Below are 22,075 nucleotides of genomic sequence, written 5' to 3'. Positions count from 1 at the left end.
TATCTTGTTTAATACACTTTAAACAAGGGGAAAGTGCTTTCTTTCAACAAATAAGGAAACTGAGGCTCAGAGGGATTAAGTGGTCTGTCTATCCAGTGAGTGCCAGGAATTGAACGCAGGTCTAACTCAAATTTCCATGCTCTCTTCCGTATTTGACTATACTGTGTTTCTCTAATATCTAGATATCTTTATCTGGGGTTTGAGTGTACTTGTAGAAAGATGAGGACTTTCATTGTGCTCTCATTGCTACTTGAAATGGCATTATATAAAAGCAGCTCTACATCTTTGTCCTAGCATGTGCATGGTGCCTGGCACGTGGCAGGGACTTGTGGAACAAATTAAGGTGTTCTCCTGATAAAAGAGCCAGCAAGCAAACAAATAAATCCCTGTTTACACCTGCATAATTCAGAGAGAGTTTTGAGGAAGGGGAAGGAGCTCATGGCTCCCTCAAAGGTCCTCTAGAACAGTCCTCTGCTGATTCCTAGACTTGATGTTTCTTGTACACACAGTAAGACAGCCTCCTCTGAAGTTACTGCAATGCTTGCCTTTTGGTCTATTTTATCAAGACCATATCATTTCCACTCTTTGGCAATGAAATTTACTCATTTCTGACCTGAGTATAGAAAGTTTATTCATATACTGAAGGAATTTGCAGTTTATTCATCAAGACATATAAAAATCTCACTTGTTTAAATTAGGGTAGTGCTATCTCTTACCTTAGAAAATGACTTCAGCCAGTTGGATTCAATTATCATCATTTTTTGAAGGCTTAGAATTTATCATCCCCTCAGGAAATCTAATGTAACATACTAAGATAGAAAAAAAATAGAAAAGGGGGAAAGTTCATCAAATGGAGACACAGGTCCTTTAATAAGGTTCTGCTTACTACTTATAAAAGTACAATAAAATGAAATTAAGGAAGGCGTTAAGTCACACTCACAGGAATGGGCACACTAAGGCCTATGGGCCATAGCTTGCTTTTGTAAATAAAATTTCACTGGCGTATAGCCATGTCTATTTGTTTACATGTTACCAGTTACCATGTTACCAGGCTGCTTTCATGTTACAATGGCAGAGATCTTATGGCCCACAAAGCCTAAAATATTTACTGTCTATCCCTGTAAGAAAATGTTTGCAGACCTCTGGAACTAGGGATATCAGAAAAATTAGAAGAACTAGGATTGTTTAATATGGGAAAGAGAAATCTGGGGATGATAAATTGGTTCATATTTTTGAGAGTGTATTATATAAAATGTGACTTGTTTCTTAATTTTCTACAAGGATAAACCTAGTGAAAACTGATTTACCCTGTAGCATAAGGAAGAATTTTGGGGCTTTGGAGTTAAAACATGGAAAGGTGGTTACATGTGGTGCAAAATTTACTCCTTTTTGGCACCCCAAATTCCACTGTTAAGGATTCCTTTTGATTAGGATTATCAGTTACAAATCCACTGCTGAATGGAATAATTGATAAAGGAGTAACATACTGAACTGTCAGTAGACATTGAAATTTTCATGGGAATTAATCAATCAATTAAAAGGAAAAGGAGAAAATGGGGGCTATTTTTGGATAGGAAGAGATAAAGGAAAGGGTCAACAGAAGAGCCTCTGTCCCTGGGAGTGGTGGTGTTGAGCTGGTGTCTTAGGTTAATGGAGGTGCATTTGGCTCCCACGGAGAGGAGGCCAGATGAGACAGTGATACTCTTGAAGACACAGATAAGCAGCCAGTGAAGTCAAACTTCTTTATGGTATAATTTTGAGTGTTAATGATTGGGCTTTCCTGATACTATAATCCCACAGACCAGAAAAGTAAAGAATCCCCACATAGACCCTACACATATATGTGAGGCAAGGCTTCCTGGAGTGGTCTGTTGACCCCTGTATTAGCATCACCGGGAAAGTTGTAAACAACATAGATTCTTAAATCCATCTCAGAACTGCTGAGTTCAAAAGCAAAAGTTTGGGAGTGGAGTGCAGCAATACAAATGTTTAATATCCCCTACCCCTCTACCCACCCCTCTCCAATCTGATGGTTTTTGCAGAGTGAAAGAGCCCTGAGTTTGCAGCCTGAAGGGTTTAGGTTTGTGTTCTGGCTCAGTTTCTTACTTACTGTGTAACCTTGGGCCTTCCTCCTAGAGCAAAGGAGCAAATGGCATAGTGTACACAAATGTGCTTAGAACTGTAAACTGTTGTAACTGATGCTGGTCTTTTCATGTAACATTCTAAGGGTAACTCTGAATAGAAACACATTTGACTGATTCTGAAGCTCAGCATACTAGGTAAAAGTCTCCCCCTTCCTTTAATTAGTTGTGATTTCCATAGCCCTTCTGAGCCTTTCTCATTTTTTTCTAAGAAAATAATGATTTTATATATTATTCTGATGTAAGGCCTAATCATCACTGGCATATGTTAGATGCCACTAAGCATTATTACTATTCTCTCTTGCCAAGGAACCTGTGTCCTCTGGCAGGGAATCTAAGAGACTGTCTCTTCTGCAGCCTGCCTTGTACTCAGCCTGTTTGCTGCTGCCTGGCCCTGGGCTCAAGCTGTCTTGCTGTCTCCTGCACGGTCCTGAAGGAAACAGGGCCTACAAAGCACATTGGAGCCAGCTATAAACATCCAGAAAACTGCCAGATGTGCTTTGGCGGGTTTCTGCGTCCCCTTCTTCCTGCTTGCCCTTGAGCATGCCAGGCTGCAAAGGATTTAATCCCACACAGGAGACAGATTCTTTCTCTCAGAGGGAACCCACATTGGCAGTGCTGATGCTAATTCACTCCCCTCTGATGGAGCTGACAGAGCAAAGAATGGCACCTCTTTTTTTCCTTTTTTTTTGAGAATCAGGAGTAGTGATGTTACAGGAAAGGGGGAGCCTCACTGAGATGTATCCTTGGGATCATCTTGGTAGCACCCTTTGTTGTTTCAGTGTTGCTCTGGATGCTGTCAGACACATGCCTGCCTTGTATTGAACCCTCTCTTATGTGCTGGATACAACATTTACAGTTGCTAAAAGAATGCCATCACTTGCAAAGTTTTTTGTGAAAATCATGTACTCAAAAGCCTTAAAGATCATAATAAAAAAGAGTCCATTCTAGGAGTAAAAATAGTGAAAAAAAAACAAACCCAAAAACAAAAACCCACCCCACTGTAAATAATGAGCACTGCTTATGTAGGGGCCTACATAGGTTATTTTTATAATTCATTTAAAATGTTTTAATAATTGAAATTCTTTCCTAAGGAATTGATTTTTCAATGGTTTGTCCAAAGGCTTCATCAGTCTTTATCACTTATGAAAATATTAAAAGGATGTTGGCTCAGGAAAATCAGGTGAAGTTTGTTACACAACCTATCTTTTCACTCTGGCTTCTTGGCTATGATACTGTCCCATAACTGTTAGGTTTGAATTAAGGACCTGACTGGTGGAAGATAAACAAATAGAATCTCTTTTCCTCAAGGGACATTATGAATAAAGCTTGTTACTTATGTTTGCTCAGCAATAGTAATAGAGATTTTTAGTGATAGAAGAAAAGTTTTTCCTCCTTCAATTACCTTTTCCTGTAGGCTGAATAGAGATATGGATCTCATTTCCTAAGCCCAATATGCTATTTGGGTTTGCTTTCAATAAAATATCTATGAAGTGTCTTCAGCATGATCACTATTTAATGAGATTTAGTTGTAAAGCTTAATTCATATCAGATTTTCTAAATGAGAGATCACTGTCAACTTATTGTTAATTGAATTCAATAAAATCAAGGTTTCTATAATTAATGTGAACCACTTAATCTTTTAGCTCCTTGAATGAATGTAATTTTCTAAACACAGGTATCTTCTCATTTAATGAAATAGCAACATTTTAAGGAAAATAAATGTACATGGGGCTCCTTTTTCTGTTAACTCTTAATATCAAGTTAAATATGCCCCAAACCTTTAAAAAAACATAATAAAAGAAAAATAATAAAATATTAACACACTTACTCAAAATGTTAATAGTAGTCCTATGGTGTCTAGAACATCGTCCAAATTAAGTATATAATCGTTAAGAAGTGGCATTCAGTAGTGCAAAGAGCAGTGGTTTCGGTGTCATAGGCCTGCCTCTACTCCTAACTATTTGGGTGACATTGGGTAAACCACCAACCTTTCTGGGCCTTCTTGTTTTGATCAGTAAGGTGAGTGTTGGGCCAGATGGAATGATTCAAGTGCCTTTCATAATTAGAGTTCTGTGATTCTGTATACTATTACATGGTATCAGAAACTTGTTACCTTAAACATTTTTGACAATTAAAAATATTCCAAAAAGTTGATAGAATGATATAAAGAACACCTGTGGATCCATCAGTCAACCCAACAATCATCACTCTGTGGCCAACCATGCCCCTTCCTCACCTCCAACCACTGACCCCTCTCCTGTGTTACTGTAAAGCAAGTTCCAAGCATTAGACTCTCTTCATCAACATAATCCCTCTACCATCTGTACTGTTAGCCCCTGAGGTCTTAGATATTTTATTTTTAATAAATCTCAAATTGCTCTGCTATTTTTTTCCTTTACATTTTTAATAGACATTTTTAAGATAATTACAGATTCACAGACAGTAATAAGAAATAATCAGAAAGATCCCATGTACTTTTAATCCAGTTTCCCACACTGGTAACATCTTGCATAATTATAGTGTAATATCACAACCAGGATATTGGCATCAATACAATTCAGTGATCTTATTCATATTTCCCCCTTTTAATTGTACTGATCTGTGTGTGTGTGTGTGTATGTGTATTTGGCTGTATACAACTTTATCGCATGTATAGGTTCATGTTATCTACCACCATGGTCAAGATATAGAGCAGTTCCACAGTCACAAGGACTCATGTTGCCCTTTTGTAACCATACCCAACTCTCTCCACCCACCCCCTCAATACTAGTCTGTTCTCTGTTCTTCATTTCTAAAATTTTATCATTTCAAAACTGTTCTCTAAATAGAATCATACAGTCTGTAATTTTTTTGGATTGGCTTTTATCACTTGCGTAATTCCTGAGAGATTCACTCAGGTGGTTGAGTATATCAACATTTTGCTCGTTTCATCGCCGAGCAATGTGAGATGGTGTAACAGTTTGTTTAACCATGACCTGCTAAGGGACATATGAACTGTCTCAAATTTTTGGCTAATCTGAATAAAACTGCTATGAACATTTGTGTACAGGTTTTTCATTTCTCTGGGATAAATGCCTAAGAGTGTAATTGGTGGATTGTATGGTAATTACATGTTTAGTTTTATAAGAAACTGCCATATGGTTTTCCAGAGAGGCTGTACCATTTTATATTCCAAGCAGCAGTGTACGAATGATCTAGTTGCTCTTCACCAACATTTGAAGGTGTCACTGTTTGTTATTTTAGCCATTCTGATAGATGTGTTGTGCTATCTCATTTTGCTTTTAATTTGTGTTTCCCTGATGGCTAATGATATTGAAAATCTTTTTCATTTGCCTGTTTGCCATTTGTATATCATCTGGTGATCTTTTGCATTTTTACTCCTCCATTCACTTCTCTTAAGACTTTAGGTCAGGGTAGGCTTGCTGGTTAATCACCTATGAAGTCTGTTATAGTATACTTAAATGAGAGGAAACAGATCTGCTACTGACAGAAAATGCTGCTTACCATGGTTCTCAGCTCAGTGTTAGAGTTTCTGGAAATACAAAGATTAATAAAATAAGAACCTTGGTCTTGAAGTTCTAAAACCATCTGGCACTTTGAGAAAGGGAAGCAGAAAATATGTAGAAGTTTAGAGATTTCCAAACTGCATGACTTCAAGGGATGATATTTGCATGGGCATCATATAGGTGACCATGGATGATAGAAAGATCCTAGCAGACACAGGCCAAGAATTCAATTTAGTTAGTATGAGTTAAGGGTGCAATAATGTCTTTGCCCATAAATAGCTGCCCAGAGCAAGGGCCTGAGTGACATAGCAGCACTCCCTATTAGAGGACAGGTACTCTAGCCTTCAAACCCCACAAATGTACTCAGCTGCCAGTGAGAACCATGACTGGAGTAAAACTTCTCATAGGCTCTTTAAGAAGCTTTTTCTGTCCCCTCTCTTATTCCTTGGACCTCCTAACTGTTCCAGAGAATCTGAATCTGTGTCTAATTAATCACCAGTTTCAAGTTCCTGGTATTAGCCCCAACATACCTAAGTGCTTAATTTGAGTTTGAGTGAAGGACAGTCTTTCCAGGAATTTTATCCTCCCTAGCAGGACTGAATCATAGGCAATCTATTTCTGCAGTTTTATGCAGAAATTAATGACCCAATTCAGTATTTACTTACAAACTGGACAGTGATGGTCTAAGAAAAGAAATAGCTCAATAAAGAAGAGTAGAGGATAAATACACAGAAAGCTAATTTATGGTAAAAGTGGCATTATAATCAGTGGGAAAAGATGGACTATTAGAAATCATCTGGGAAAAATTCTTACCTCACGCTATACACAAAAACAAAATTAGTATGGATTAATGATCTAAATGTCAATTTTAAAAGCACGTGTATGAGAGAGAAAGAGAGAGTATGTGTGTGTAGAATAAAAGAGTTGAACACTTTTCTAACTTTCAAGCATGAAGTGGAACCTAGCAGGAGCCCTTCTAATGAAGACAGGTAACTCAGAAGCTACAGATAGAAAATGTATCTGCTTTGACTACATTAAAAGATTTGACTACATTAAAGTAAAAAAAAAATCTTTATAATAAAATGTACAAGAAACAAAGTTAAAACTGAGTGAAAATATTTCATACACACATAACACACACATCCTTGCATACCTCTGTTTTTCTGTGGTGCAGGTATTTATATGTATGTATTTCCAGTAATAAGTTATTATTTCTAATATAAAAAGAGTTTATATAATTCAATAAGAAAGTGGAAATTAAGTATCAGAAAAACAGGCAAAGAATAAGAACAGGCAAATTGCAGAAGACTACAAATTACTGATGAATATATGAGTAGATACTCGCTTTCACTAGTAATCAAGAAACTAGAAATTAAAACAAAAAACTGACATTTAAAAATTCATCAAATAGACAAAAATTAAAAACAAGTAATATTCCATATTTATGGGATATGGAAAAGGGCATTCTTACACATTTTTGCTGGGAATATAAATTGATACAGCCTCATTCTGAGGACAAATTGTCAGTATCTATTGAAATTTAAAATGCACATACCCTCTCATAAAATAATGTCACCTTTTGGAATCTGCATCATAGAAAAATTGAGGTGTATAAAGATGTATGCGTTTAGATATTCACTGCAGCATTAGTTGTAGTAGCAGAAAATTATAGTTATTCTAAAATATCCAGCAGGATGGAAATGTTTAAAAAAAAACCTACAAACTACAGCATAGTCATACATTGGTATACAGTGAAGCCATTAAAAGAAGAAACAAAATCTACAGCACAGACATGGCAGCATGTGGTAGTATGTCCCTGAGTGAAAAAAATCAAATCAAGGAACATATGTGTATACAGCATGACTTAATTGGGAATGCCGGAGTGAGAGGGTAGGTGGGTGTGTATGTATTTATGTGGTTGTAGGCCAAAAAATTAAAAAGCCTGAAAAACTACACAGTGACCTATTAAAAATGATTACAAATCCGAGGTTACTACAGTGCTGGGATGTGGGGAGTTTCACTTTTTTTTAAAATGTTCTTGTGCAGTGTTTGAAATATTTTAAATCACAACGATTTTATAATGTTAAGAAAGAAAAGAAATTATAAATGCTAAACAACCTAATCTTTGACTAAAAAGAAAGAATTTTGGTTAAGAGAATTTCTTTAAAAGAAGACATATTTATCTTTGCCTAATGAAAATTTAAATATACAAAGAGAAAAACTTCTTCCTTGCTACTGTATTAATTTTCTGTATCTGGAATATTTATTTCAGTGATTTCTCTCTGGTTATTTAATTCACTGTATTTAATTGATAGTGTTTACTGGAGTTTAGTGAAAACCTACTTTGTAAATATCTCCAGTTGTGATTTATCTAGTGTAATATCTCCTCCAATGAATTGACTGTGAGTGGGGAATTAGTAAAGCAGATAACAGATCTGGAGAGTGGTCTGTGGCTTTACTTATCTCCACAGGAAACCTTATTTCATATTGATAAAGTATGAAATCTTTCCTGCAGCTCTTCCCAATTGTTCATTGTTGTAGTTACTGTTTTAATGAGAGGTAGGAAGGAGCCAAACCAACCTGCTTCTTTCCCTCCACTAATTTACTATCAAAGGAAACTCTTCAACCCAAATAAATAAGTGAATGTGGATGGAACCAGATTCTGACTCAACGTGTCCAATTAATTGCTTCCAAACATTAACATACATTCTGAAGAAACCCCACACGTAATAATAATAAAAAAATCAACTGGTGGAGAATGATTAGGTGAGAAGTGAGCTGGCTAGAACCATCTTTGTTAACAAAACCCTGTTTAAGTTGACATTAATATTTGCCATCTACTCTATTATAAATCAAGATTTATTGTAGAAATATACCAAAGATAGCACAATAATAAAGAAAACAGATTCATCTCAGGTTTTGAAATGTACCTAACAAACTCAACCTCTTGCAAAATAACTTTCTTATTCAAAATGGAACTGGGAATTGTTCAGCACACAATGAATCATCTTTTGGCAAGTACAATAGAATCTTTAGGGACATTTCACAGTCTCTTGTTCAATTGTTAGGATGTTTTTAGCTTTCACAGGTAGGGAAGAAGGTAGCTTGTATAGCCATCATCTTGTTGCTAAAATTGTCCAGTAAAGATTTTTCAGTTGCTCTTGCAATAGATCTTTTTGCTTTTTTTTTTTCCTTCCTGTTTTTTTACCCAGAGCTGCTTTGTCTCTCGAAAGCAATCTGGAATTACTTAATGCTAATGTTTTCTGGTTTTACTATTTACCCAGGACTCAAATGTTAAACATTAATGTGGGAAACTCCCTTTTCCTTACCTCATAGTCCTATATTTATTTAACTGTTATTTTGCAAGAAGAAAACCTCATCTTTCTCTCTTCGTGTTAATGTACTTCTTTTTATTGACAAACATATTTTGTTTTTGTATTTGCTGTTTTTCAGGAGGCTTTAGAGCTACCTCTGGATGATTCTGAGGTGACCGAGACTGCCACGGCAACCGAAGTGATTAAATATGAGTATCATGTCTTGTATTCCTGTAGCTACCAAGTGCCTGTGCTTTACTTTAGGGCAAGCTTTTTAGGTAAGACCATGTTGGAAGCTAAATGTAAATTCATAACATTTACATATAAGGCAGAAAGCAGATTTGGAAAATTATTCTTGAGAGAAAAAAATAGAGTTAAAAATAAGAAAACTGTGGGTGAGGTAAGGTTTTACCAGTAAATTTTCTCATACTTTAGAAAGAGTATCAAGACTTCAGAGTGAATGATATCATCCCAGCCTTAAGTCTCAGCTTCAGATTCTTGGCTTCCTGCCCAACGTTGACTAAGCCCCCTGGCCCTTTTTCTTTTCTTTACTTTCAACAAGTAGGAACAACTTAAAGCTACAATGTTTATTTACTTCTAACTTTACAGTAAAAATTTCTTTCAATCGCAAGCCATCCCATTAATTCGAAAGTCCCTATGTCTTCTTTCCCAAACACTAATTATTATTTCACGAACTGTTTATCTGTCCATTGAAGCTGTATTTTAAAATAGCACTAACATTTCCTCTGGCCATCTATACATTTCCAGTGCCTCAGCTTCTTGGGATGCTGTTACTCAACTCATTCCCCTTGCCAAGAAGGTGAAACACCCTGTCTCCTCTGAGGCCTTGGCTAATAAAGCTTATTTAATCAGCAGCCACATGGCGTCCTCACCCTGCTGTGCAGCCTGGACCCCTCCACCCACCCACCTATGTCCTCTGACTTAACTGGGTCAGCATTTTGAGGCCCCTCCACCGTGGGCTCAGGGACAAGAGGAGCTACCAACTCAGCCCACCCCTACCCTACTTCTCCTTTTCTATCTGGACTTAGCAGCATTTTACATTTTGAACAGCCTTGTAACCTTTTTCGGATAGCTAAGACATCTGAATTTAGCCAGTGATATTTTATTTTTAATTAAAAAGTAGCTTAAGCTGCTTTGAATGTGTATTTGGTAGATTTAATCACTTGCTGCCTTATATTGTTTAATAGTCTCTAATTTTGCAGTGTTGGCGGTTTAACAAGCACTTAGGATTTAAAACACAAGAACAAATTCTTATAGGCTCCCCGGTGAGAAGATTTTAATCTGAGGTGCAGTTCCTAAGAACTGACAATTTGGGGTAAATTTTCAACATGGGACATGGGGAATTGAGGACACTGATAGTTCACTAATTCACAAACTCTTGCTGCAGATTTGTCCATATGATTATTACAGGCCTTAAAAACACTCACTTTAGTGTAATTCTATTTGGTTTGGAGCCCAGAGGTTAAAAGAAGTTTCGTATTAGTGAGCTGTGTTATACTAAAAAGTAGGAGATATATTTATTTACCGGGGGTGGGGAGAGAAATGCCTTTCTTGGTTTTGGTTTGCAGTGGCTCTACCTGGTACCTTCTAGATTCAAAGCCATGCCGAGGCTGCAGGTAGAGGAAATAGACCACTACTTCTTCAATACTGTACTTTCATATAATTAGTATTCACCATAAGCAGTTAATCACCAGAGGAGAGCTCCCAGAGACAAAACAAGTTGTTTAGCTTGTCAGCATTAGGGAATCTGAGGTGTTGAAACATGACTGCTTCTAGCTGCAAGTGGGTTTTGCCGAGGCCGGTGGATGAGCTCATGTGTGTGCTTTGCTCTTACGTGCCAACAGCTCCCCTTACAGTACGGCACGGTAATTGTTCCTGCAAGTCCAATTATGTTGTAATGAAATTTGTATACTTCCTAAGATCTTTTCTTCATGGTGGTTTTCTGTTTCTTAAAAAAAAAAATACTAGCATTTTGGAGTTCTATTTGTATATTTTTAGAACGCCCTTCATTTATGCCTTTATAAAAGAAACCAGAAAAGTCATTTATTTTGTGTGGAAGCATTTCTCGTTCTCCACCCTCTCTGTTCTAAGTTATTTAGAATGAGCATTAGGGATTTTTAAATTCCGGAATCCACTTAGCGGTTTTTCAGGTACACATTAAAGTATCAAATTTAATTTTTGCAAAGCATACTGAATGTTTTCTTGTGGAGAAACATGAAAAAACAATTCTTTCCTTTATCATGTTCTAATAATTTCTTTTTTCTTTTCTACCTAACTTAACCTAATGAGTGTTCTAAAAATGTATTGCCCTTTATTCTGGAGTCCTAATTTTTCATTTATTCCCCTCAGTCCATTCCCTCTTCCTGTGTTATGGGATTACACTGGCTCTTTATCTGTTTGTTAAACAAATCTCTGTCAGTGTGGTGAATGGATTCCTAACATCTTCCTCTTATTCTAGGTCCAGATTTTTCTTTGTCTCATTCTAAGAGAGTTCCGACCTAGAAAAAGGATGGCTATAAAATTTCTTGCTCAGGGGTCTTTTTCTGTTGCTTCAAAAATAGTTCACTTAGCCTTGTTTTTGACAGATACTTACAATTTCTTTTGCATTTGACTGTTAGTAAAAATTAGTTTCTCTTCTTTGCTCTGAACTTTCTTCCAGTACCTCTTTTTTTTTTTAAGGTAAAGCAGGTAGTAAGTAGCTCTCATTTAAATTAACGTTACCTTTTCTTTACTCAACTAGCTTAGATTCCAGAGGAAATCTTTATTCTGTTTCTTGAAATGCAAATCCATTTGACTGTGGTTACCTCTTAATCCTCTATATGTCCAGTGTCTACCAGGCCAACTATTGCCTAAGATTCAGCTAATATGCCACTTGCTCTTGTCACTTCCATGTCATATCATATCATATATCATATCACAGGTTGCACTGATAGCAGAATTATTTATTTGTCCCCTCTAAAATGGTAAGTTAGAAGGTAGGACTTTTAAGATAAAAAGAGGGAGGGAGGAAATTAATAGTGAGTACCTACAACCTACAAAGTGTTAAGCTTTATTCATGGCTGTGTGTGTGTAATACATACATGATAATATATATATATAATTTATGTTACTCATTTTAATACCCACAGTATCACTTACGGCACAGTATCAACAAGTATTTATTGAATGAACTGGTGAGGAGGAATTTCCAACCATTTCTGCATGCAGCGCAAAGATGGAAACCTTGTGATGGTGCCTTATTTGAACTTTTCTGATGAGTTATGAGGGAGTAATGCTGTTGTCTTCAGGCAACTCAGGACCCGAACCATCTATTTATGTTTACTCCTTAGTCTGGTGCTTCTCAGAGGCCGCAGAAATGGTTGGCTAAGGAATATGGGAAGTCCTGAGGACTCAAAGGTGAGCAACCGACTAGCTGGGCAGCTGTTCCGCTTCTCTAAACACACATTTTTATTTGATCCTTGAAGGCAGACAGCCAAATTGAGACAGCGTCTGTTTCTTGGTGCCTCTCGTTTCTACGACTTGAGTATTACAGGAGCTCAGTTCCCCAGGGTGTAACATAGGTTCAGGAGGAGAAATAAGTTCTTCCCAGTGCTCTTTTTTCCCCTACCCACTCTTGCTATTTTAGCTTTGGGAGAGCTAGTGGCTCATGCTTAATACCATTTGCTACCCAGCACTGGGTGAGACATAATTGCACTTCTGTCAAGTAATAATGACTAGCTTACATTCAAATAGTGTTTTGTAGTCTATGAAGTACATTCTCACAAAGCACTGATGTCTTCAAGTGTCTGCCCGTGTTTCTCCCCCCACCCCCCATTATTTTTGAAGCACACTGTGTTAAAGAATTATTTGTGTCATGTGAAAGGCTTCTATCTACCGCTCATCACTTTATCATTCCAACACTTTTTAGGTCCCTTTTTTCCCTTTTTGGGGCTTGGCTTTGGCCAAAAGCTGATGGCACATGTTAGAAATGTGGTATAAACTTTAGGCATATAATAGTGGCTTTGAGCTTAACTAGAGTTCTAAGCTTACCTAGTTTTCCCTTTCATTGCAACTAGAGAGTTCTATATTTATTTCAGCTTAAATTCTTATTAATTTCTTCCCTGTCTCTCTTCTTTTCCTTTGTTCTCAATCTCTATTGAAAAATAGACCAAGTAGTTCTTCTCATTTTCAAAATATTTAATTCTTTGGTGCTGGCATATGGGCTCTTCTTGGGAACCGTTTTGACGTATTTCTTTAATTAGTCAGAAGGGCTGCTTTTGAGTAGGGAAGGAAACATTCCTTCCATTCAGCAACTGAATGTCTGTTCTTTCTGGAGATCCATTCTATTATTGGCCTGGGGAGTAGGACTATAAAATTAAAAATGTAGCCCAGATATTTCATGTATAAGATTAATCTACTTGTTATATGCCTGAAAGATGCTCATGGAGAAACAAGGCAAAAGAAATAGCCAAAGAATAATTCCTTCTCAGTGGCAGCATAACCAAACCAAGATAAAGGCCAGCTCAAAGGAAGAATAATGAGAAGTTTGGAATCAGAGAAGTGTACACATACTCAAGGAGGAGGAGGAAGAGGCTTGTCCCTGGTGTGGAACAGGAGGACGTCTTTGGAGTACATAGAAAAAAATGACAGGAAAACAGGAAAGAAGGGGCGTGGAGGAAGCTGGAGAATAAAAGTAAAATATCCATAGCTCTGTTCAACAGTTTTCAAGGGAACATAACAGGCTGACTTTTCTGAAGGGGCTGGAACAGCCTTGGAGAAGGGGAGAAATGGGGAGAGCCACGCCACAGGGCTGGAGAGCAGGCGTCTGTGGGGAGGCCGGTGTGCAGCAGGGGTTTTCCTTGAGATGAATTGTGGAAGAGATGGATGGAAAGATATCTTGAGATCAAACTCTGAAAGGGATAATGGAAGGATGGGGTTGGAGGACCTAATAAAAGAGTGAAGGAGAGTGAGCAAAAGTGAATGAGATCAAGGAGGGATTTCCTAGAGCATAAATTATGACGGAGTGAAACAGAAAGGGAATAAATGATGAGAAGAAATTAGGAAGAATGAAATTTTGGGAAAAGGAATTTAGCTTGGACTTTTTAGCATTGTTGTTAGAAATGTTAATTTTTTTTTTTTAATTTCAGAGAAAATGAACTAGAAAGAATATATTTTCAGGAAAAATGACCATTTCCAGTACGTGAGGGGTAAGGTTGAACAGGAAAGAAAGATGGATTAGAGAGGTACTTAAAGATGAAGGCAAAAATGATTCTAGTTAATTATTATAATAAGCAGGAAATAGAAAATGATTTGACAAATAATTTAGAATCTTGCTTGATTGTAGAGAATCTTTAAGAAAGTTTATATATGTGACTTATATTTATGTAAACAGTAAATCTAGCCAGTCATAATAATACAATGGAACATGAATTTTCTTGCATTAAAAAGAGATTCTAGGGATTGAAATGAAATTTGAAGAGCAAACAGTGAACGTTATTAAAAAAATAGTGAAATAATATTTAATATCAATATATTCAAACTGAAAAGCTGAAATAATAGAGGAAATTTAATGAGAATTATTTGTTGAACCAGGTAAATGCTTGAAACATTATGGAGAATTAGAATGGGAGTAGGATTCTGGGTTAGAACACATAATGGCAAACGAATTCCACTGAAAAATCAAGTCCTGATTTTAAAATATATTAAAGAAAAGGTGAAACAAAACTACAGGGACAGCTAATTAGCCCAAAACCCCATGTTAGTACAAAGCATCACATACACAAAAAGCAGCAGGTTTCACTTGGATTCAGAGACCAGGAAGAGGATATGACAAGGCAAATTTATTTTCTTACCTGAAAGAGACTATACTTTGACTTTCTTGGACAGATAAATGTTTGTGTTGTGGCTCATAAAGAAGAAACATTTCATTGCTTACTCTTGGCAAAACAAGCCCTGTTTGAAACATCCATTAAAATATACATGAGTGCCTACTGTGTTCACAGCACAAAAACTCATTAGCTTATTTTTTAAATATGCTGAAGAAAATCGCCTCCCAACTTGAATTTAGTATTGCTTTTCTCCTCCTTTAAAGTTGTCAAGGCAGAATTTTTCAAGTCCATATATTAGGTGCTGTGCTGAGAAGGTGGAGGCTGCATTCTTGGAAAGGAGATCAAGTTGAATAGATAGGGCGCTGCTACAGGTGTGAACAGGCAGATGTTCTGGGGGTACAGAGATCTGAAGAGAGCCAAGAGTCCAAAATGCTGAGTACTGGTGTGCCAGAGCAGCAAGAGGTTGGAATCAAAACCTCAGGATACTTTGGATAGGATTGAAAGTAGAGTGTATTCTGATTTAGAACCAGCAGACCTAATTTGTAGATGTTCACCTGGTGATATTACCTTTGGAGTTCTGATGAATAGTTGTATCTGAGTTGATGTCTTGTCGATCCAGTGTTGCTTCCCATGGGACATTTTATGACTCATAGATTCCTCAAGAAAGTCTTGTGTGTACTTCTACTAGGTTAAGTGTTTAATTTAAATGAGAGGTTATAGCATCACTTTACATTACCATAAGTTCTTAACACTGTGTGGACAGTTTAAGGTGACCCCAAATTACTCCTCCTTGGGCTGTTGGGCAAATTTCTCATAAAAATGGATTGCAACATACATGAATTCTCATGTAACTGAAAGATGTCTTGTATTTATTTTCTACTCAAAATTACAAGACAAATATATAGTATTTAAAAAATTGGGGTTGATAATTTCAAAAATTGATAAATATTCAGCAAGATTTATAAACCATTTATCTGGGCTATATTAGTTAGGTAAACTTGATTGCAAATAATTGAACCTGACCATGATAATCAGGAAAGGATTTATTGGAAGGGTAGATCACTGAGTCAACTGAAGGCAGGGATGACAGGATGAGGGACTATCTATCTCCCTTTGGCTTTAGTGGTGTGAAATGGGGCTCCATCTTCCACTTATTTTGGAATTTCTCTCCCAGATGGGAACTGTGTTTGGATACTGAAAAATTAAATATCCAGTATATCTTCCTCTACTTACTATATTTATATAAGTATGAGAGGTTTTTTTACGTAACTTAAAAGCATTTAATCAATGAATTTTTAATCATGATTGTTGTCTTTATTCCTAGTAATAATTGTGTTAATTGCTCTAGAAATGATGTTAAACATCCATCTATCCAACCATTGAAAAATATTTATGCACAAGGCATGAATATGTTTCTGGAATGTCAAGGTGAATAAAGGAATCAGAGATGGATGTTCTCAAGGAACTTGAGTCTACTGAGGGAAACAAGACAAATTCACTGTAACAAGTAGACTATATTAAGGGCCATAAGAGAAGTAAAGATTGCCACCAGGCAGAGTAGGTTAGTGGTTGACAGAGGCTAAGGAATAGGAGAAATGAGGACATTTTGGTTAAAGGGTACAGTTTTTCGGATATAACATGAATAAGTTCTAAGGCTCCAATGTACAGCATGGTGACTGTAGTTAACAATACTGTATTTTATACTTGAAAGTTATGAAGAGAATAGATTTTAAATGTTCTAACCACACACACACACACAAATGGTAAGTATGTGAGGGGATGGACTTGCTAACCTGTTGTAGTAGTCATTAACAATATACACATATATCAAATCATGTCATACACCTTAAACTTATACAATGTTATATATCCATTATATTTCAATAAAGCTGGAGGGAAACAAGGCTCAGAGGGTGGAGATTACCTTGAGCTGGAGTGATGAAGAGAGGCCTTGGCTGGATTTGGGATTTGTCCTTGCAGTGATGAGGGAAAGGGAAGGCCTGGCCTACTAAGAAACCTAGGAAAGGCAAAATTCTAGATATTCCCAGGTTAGGCAATGTTGATAGAGACTACTAGTGACAATAAAAATGACACCACCACTAATGTGTGCATCTCACTTTATAGTTTACAAAGAGCTCCTGGGTACAGAGAATTATGGTGAACTGGTGAAAGTATGGGGTCTGGAGCTGAAAAGCCTCGGTTCTGATTCCCAGCTCTGCTGCTAACTGCGTGACCTTAGTGAAGTTATTGAACTTTTTGTTTCCTTTCTTTCATCATTAAAAAAATTTGGAGATAATAATAATAATAGTAATACCTACTTCATAGAGTTTTGAGGTTTGTGAGCTAGTGTGTGAAGTGGGGCTTGGCATGTTGTACCTTTCAGTACTGCTAGCTGCGTTCTGTATTTTAAGCCTCAGAATAACAGAAACCGTCATGCTCAGAGGGGTTAAATGACTTATTCAAGGATACATAGAAAACTACGGAGTTAAGACTCGAACTCTTTAGCCCATTTTTTTACTGCATGATGCAGTAACCAAAATTTAAGAAACATTAAAGAGAAGTTGCCATAATCTATATTTTTGGAATTTTCATTCAGATTTTTTTGAGATTAACAAAGACACAAAATGGAAAAAATGTACTCGGGAATAAATAAAAATTACAGAATTAGCCAGCACTGTAGCTGATAAGAATGTACATGAACAATTAACTCATTTCATATCACAGTGTAATTTTCTTACTGAAGCAAAAACGAATTTTCCCCTTTGACGGAGCATCATCTCTGCCTCAGTATGGAGTATGACATGAATCTTTATATCCTTTGAAGCTCTCTTGAAGGCAGTATATTGAATAGTGACATATTTCATTGTGAAAAATCCACCCTTTCCTTTTTATTTCTAGTGACCACACTCAGAATATTATTCCTAAATTTGCACTGAATAATTTATACTCTCTCTCATCCTCCTTCTAGGAGTTATGAACTTTCAGTGAAAGCATGCACCACAGGATAAAGGTGACTTCAGCATGCTTGCACTGGAGTTAGGTAGTGCTGGTGAAATATCTCATGCTGCTCTTTGATTCATGAAAACTAATAGCCTTGAGAAGTTTAATTTAGAAAGCTGCACATTTTGAGTAATATATAGATTACTTGACATGTAGGTTATTATTCAATTGAGAGATTTTATATGAAAATGTTAAATTAAATGCTACTGGCAGTTGCTAAAGATCGTACTTTTTAATTATTCTATTTTTCATCCATTGTCTCTTCCTCTTTTGTCATTGACATTTCAGGTTGCTGACAGAATATTCCTCTAGTGCAAATGTGTATTATCATTCCAGGTGATAGAGGCACATAGTAGGCACTCGATTAAACACTTGTTAAATAAATGACCTTAATTTACCATGCTCACTTTGTAGGTTGCTGATGAAATTATTTTGGCTTCTACTTCAATTTTTCAAGTATGCGAGGGATTTTACTGAGCTTCTCAGCCTCAGTGTGATTAATGAGATTTCTAAGCATGTTGAAATTGGTGCTATCGAATATCTTGGGTCTGAAACTAGGGAGTCGTTGATTGAGTATGCTTATGTCTCCTCTGTCTGACTGAGGCCAGACAGAAAAAATAGACCCTCTAAAAAGGGCTTAAAGTTCTTGATTGAAGATAACTTCAGTGGAACATGAAGGCACATAGTAATGTGTTTCATGAATTTAACCCAGTAGTTGTTTATGTCTACATTTTAATTTTAAGTTAAAGTTTTGGGTCTTCAATTTTCATAAATAGGTAGATAGAATCAAAATCATGAAATTCATCAAGTTTCTGCCATATTTAAGCTCTATTTTTATGATGTGGTTTTACAAATATATTTGACTATCTCATGTCAATGATTTCAGTGGGATTTCTGAAGGTTCCATTTTGGTGTTGGAATAATTAGAGTTACAATCATATTTGAATATATTTTGTATGTCACTTGTGTATATCGTGTTTGAAGATATTGCTGATCAATTCAAAATTTTTGTTTTTAAGTAAAAGATCACAAAACTAACTTTTGTATGTCTTCAATCATGAAGATATGAGCTATGACTAGGCAAACTGATGATGAAGGCTTAGAGAAAAGAATCCACGTCATACTTCATTAAATCATTATTGTCATATCTGTATGTGAGAGACAAAGCTATGTCACCCAGATCTCCTGTACTGTAAATGGTCTGCAGAAACTGAAGAGATTGACACTCTTGTCAGAGTAGCTGGCACAAGCACTCATTTGATCATTGTTAATACATGTGTTTTTAAACAGTTTTGTAAACGCATTGGAGAATGCAATCACATCCATTCACTTAAAAAACACTGTTCTCTGTAGCAGGCAGGTAGCACTCTCATAAATCTGCATAAAGGAGTGTCATGCATCTATATTTTGAACTTATGTTTTTACTCCTTGTGATTGTCTCTTATTCTAAGTTGACCAGATCATTTTTTAATTCTTATTTTTAATTGAAGTGCAGTCAATTTACAATGTTAGTTTCATGTGTATAGCAGAGTGATTCAATTATGCACATACATACATATATGTATATTTTTTTTAGTTCCTTTTCCATTATAGCTCATTACAAGAAATTGAATATAGTTCCCTGTGCTATACAGTAGGTCCTTATGGTTTATCTATTTTATACATAGTAATGTGTATCTATTAGTCCCAAACTCCTAATTTTTTAATTGCTATATTTAAGATGTTAAATTTCTTTCCTCTAAATTTGGTGTTTCCTAAAACTTATGACCAATATTCTTAATTATAGCATCACGTCTGATGAAACATTCTATGACATTTGTTTTAGGTCTCTCCACATTGTTGCTAGGCTGCTGATCATTGCATTTTGTATGAATGTTTCCAGTTTTTGACAGTGGTAATATCCAAGCCATTTACTCCATCCTTAGATTGTTTGCTGAAATATTTTAAGGAATAAAATTAAAATCATTACTGATTCCCAAATTTTAAACCCAGCATTCTTCTCTAGGTCTGCAAAGCCTTTCCTTGTTTTAGAGGACATGTAGTTAAGGAAGGCATTCTTTCGTTTATCATTTATCTAGTAAATATTTATAAAGCATTTGCAATGTGTGAATGAGGCTTAGGACTGTGCAGCAGGACTGCAGTGGTGAAAAGACATATGCAGTCTTCACTCTCAGGGGCAGCACGGAGCAGCAGGAAGAGCACTGGATTGTGAGTACTGAGACTTGATTCCAGCTCCAGTGCAGTCATGAACTGGCTCTGTAATTTTGGCAGATGTGTATTGCCTGAAGACCTTGGTTGCCTTGTCTATAAAATTAGTAATTATAACAGCAATAACATTTTATTATTCTTCAACTTACTTTCTTCTAACTTTGACATCTGAAAGTTATTCTAAAAGCATGTCATCTTTTTATAATTTGATTATTTGGTTACTGTGTGACACTGCTGTGCCTAGGATGCTATTTCTCTCTTCCAACATCAGTACACACACACACACACATGTGCACATGCACGTGCATATTTTGAAAATGTGTGATGCTTATCTTAAAAGTAAAGTTTGGCCCTACTCTTTTAAATGTGTTCAGAAAACAATATAACGCAGATACTGAAGGCAGCTTGTTTTTAACTCGTAGCTAAACATGACATTCAAATGTTAATTGGATGAATAAATCTTGTTCATTTTACAGACATGGAAATGTCAGTGGAATAAAACTATTTATCACAAGATAATGGTCTCCTGCCGCCAGATAAATGCCAAGATGAAGATACTTATTGAAAATGTATCAAAATATTCTTTTTCTATTTATTGAAAATAAAGGTTGAGGAAAAGTTCAACTTTTCAGGTCAAACATGAGAAATGCCCTGTCTATGGGATTAGTATATTACTATAACAAACGGAGCTGTTCATGGTATAGAAACAACAAGAAGATTCTAAGAAATAATGGCCTGTAAGTGACTCTTTTAGCTTTACAGCATGAGAATTACTGGAGTGGTGCGGTGGGAGCTAGGAGGAGATACCTAACGTATATTGAGCTCTTATTGTATGCCTGACACAGTCCTAGGTATGTCATTGATGTAGGCCATTCACAAGAACAGAATTTGAAAAGGATTATTATCCCTATTTTTCAGGTAAAGTTAAAAGCAAGATAACTTGCAGTCACGTAGAGAATAAATGCCAACACCAGGATTCAAACTCAGCTGGGCCTTCAAATCTTGCACTTCTCTCCCACACCCCACCCACATCTTTTCTTGTACTCCTTAAGTCTGAATGCAGTAGCTTTTCATTTGGGGAGGGGTTTTAGTACATTATTTCCCCAGGTTTTGTTGCATCTGATGACCAAATACTTTTTTGTGCTTAATGATTCAGTATGCTGATGAATTTCCTTTAAATTATATTGTCTACTTTCCTAAGGAAAAGAGCACACCCATGAGTCTTGAGGACTTGGTGGCTCTGAAGGGGCCAGGTAGCACTAAATTCTAACATTAAGCCATCTGCTTTTCCGCAGCGTGTGGTTTTAAAGTCCATAGGTAATTCCCTCTTTCTGCTTTCTTTTCTGAACTTAGATGTCTTGTTTCTTTACTTACCTTGCACCATAGTGTACTTCATAAAATGCATTATTTGGGTGATTATGAACATAGGTGAATAATTGAAGCTGCTTAAAGAAAGAAAAGGAGGTTTATTGTTCACTAAAGCTTTTGTTAATCTCTTCATGCCAAGCCTTTTCAAGCCCCTCCAACCCCAACAATCCCTTCTCCACCTGCCACAAATGGTGGGTGTTAATATCTCCCTCCTCTGGACTGTCAGACAAATGCAGTTTTCCTGTGGCAGTGACCACTTTCTACCTAGTATTTTAGTATCGGTATTTACTGAGATACTGGTCATAGTTTCCCTAGTAGGGAAACTCTCTTTACTAAGAGAAATTGTGTGCTTTCCTTATCTCTATTCTGCATGGTACCCAACAGAGTGATTTGAACATTGCAGATGTTCAGTCAAGAGGTTGAAAGAAGCATGTGTATGGTCTCTGATTTAAGGATTAGAGGAGATGTTAAGAGTTCAAATATATCCATAGAATACTGTTGTGAATATGTGAGTCTGTCTGCCTGGTCCTTTGCAGATGCTTCTGTCTATCATTTCTCTCTCAACTACATTTGGATTATATTTATTTTATAAAATTCCTTGAGGCAATAAAGGAACAGATAATTTAACTGCTAGATGGTTACAAAAGAGAGAAGTTTGAATGTTTAAAATTCCCTCAGGAGGAAAATAGTAATTCATATAGCATTCT

The 22,075-nt window shown here is 36.3% G+C and overlaps 1 protein-coding gene across 6 annotated transcripts in view; it reads left to right on the top strand.

Moving 5' to 3' along the window:
- ATG10 (autophagy related 10) overlaps positions 1 to 22,075 on the top strand; it is a 203,943-nt gene that overhangs the window by 106,787 nt on the left and 75,081 nt on the right. For all 6 annotated transcript variants that reach the window (XR_012071350.1, XR_012071349.1, XM_072958441.1 and 3 more), the window contains one exon: positions 9,104 to 9,242. Coding sequence is in view for 4 of the 6 variants with exons in the window: in XM_072958441.1 (XP_072814542.1) it covers positions 9,104 to 9,242 (139 nt within the window). In the remaining 2 variants the exon portion in view is untranslated. The remainder of the gene's footprint in view (positions 1 to 9,103; positions 9,243 to 22,075) is intronic.

This window comes from Vicugna pacos, chromosome 3 (genome assembly GCF_048564905.1).
Source record: "Vicugna pacos chromosome 3, VicPac4, whole genome shotgun sequence".
Lineage (NCBI taxonomy): Eukaryota > Metazoa > Chordata > Mammalia > Artiodactyla > Camelidae > Vicugna > Vicugna pacos.
Note: the sequence above shows the minus strand (reverse complement) of the source record. Positions and strands in the feature narration are given on the sequence as shown.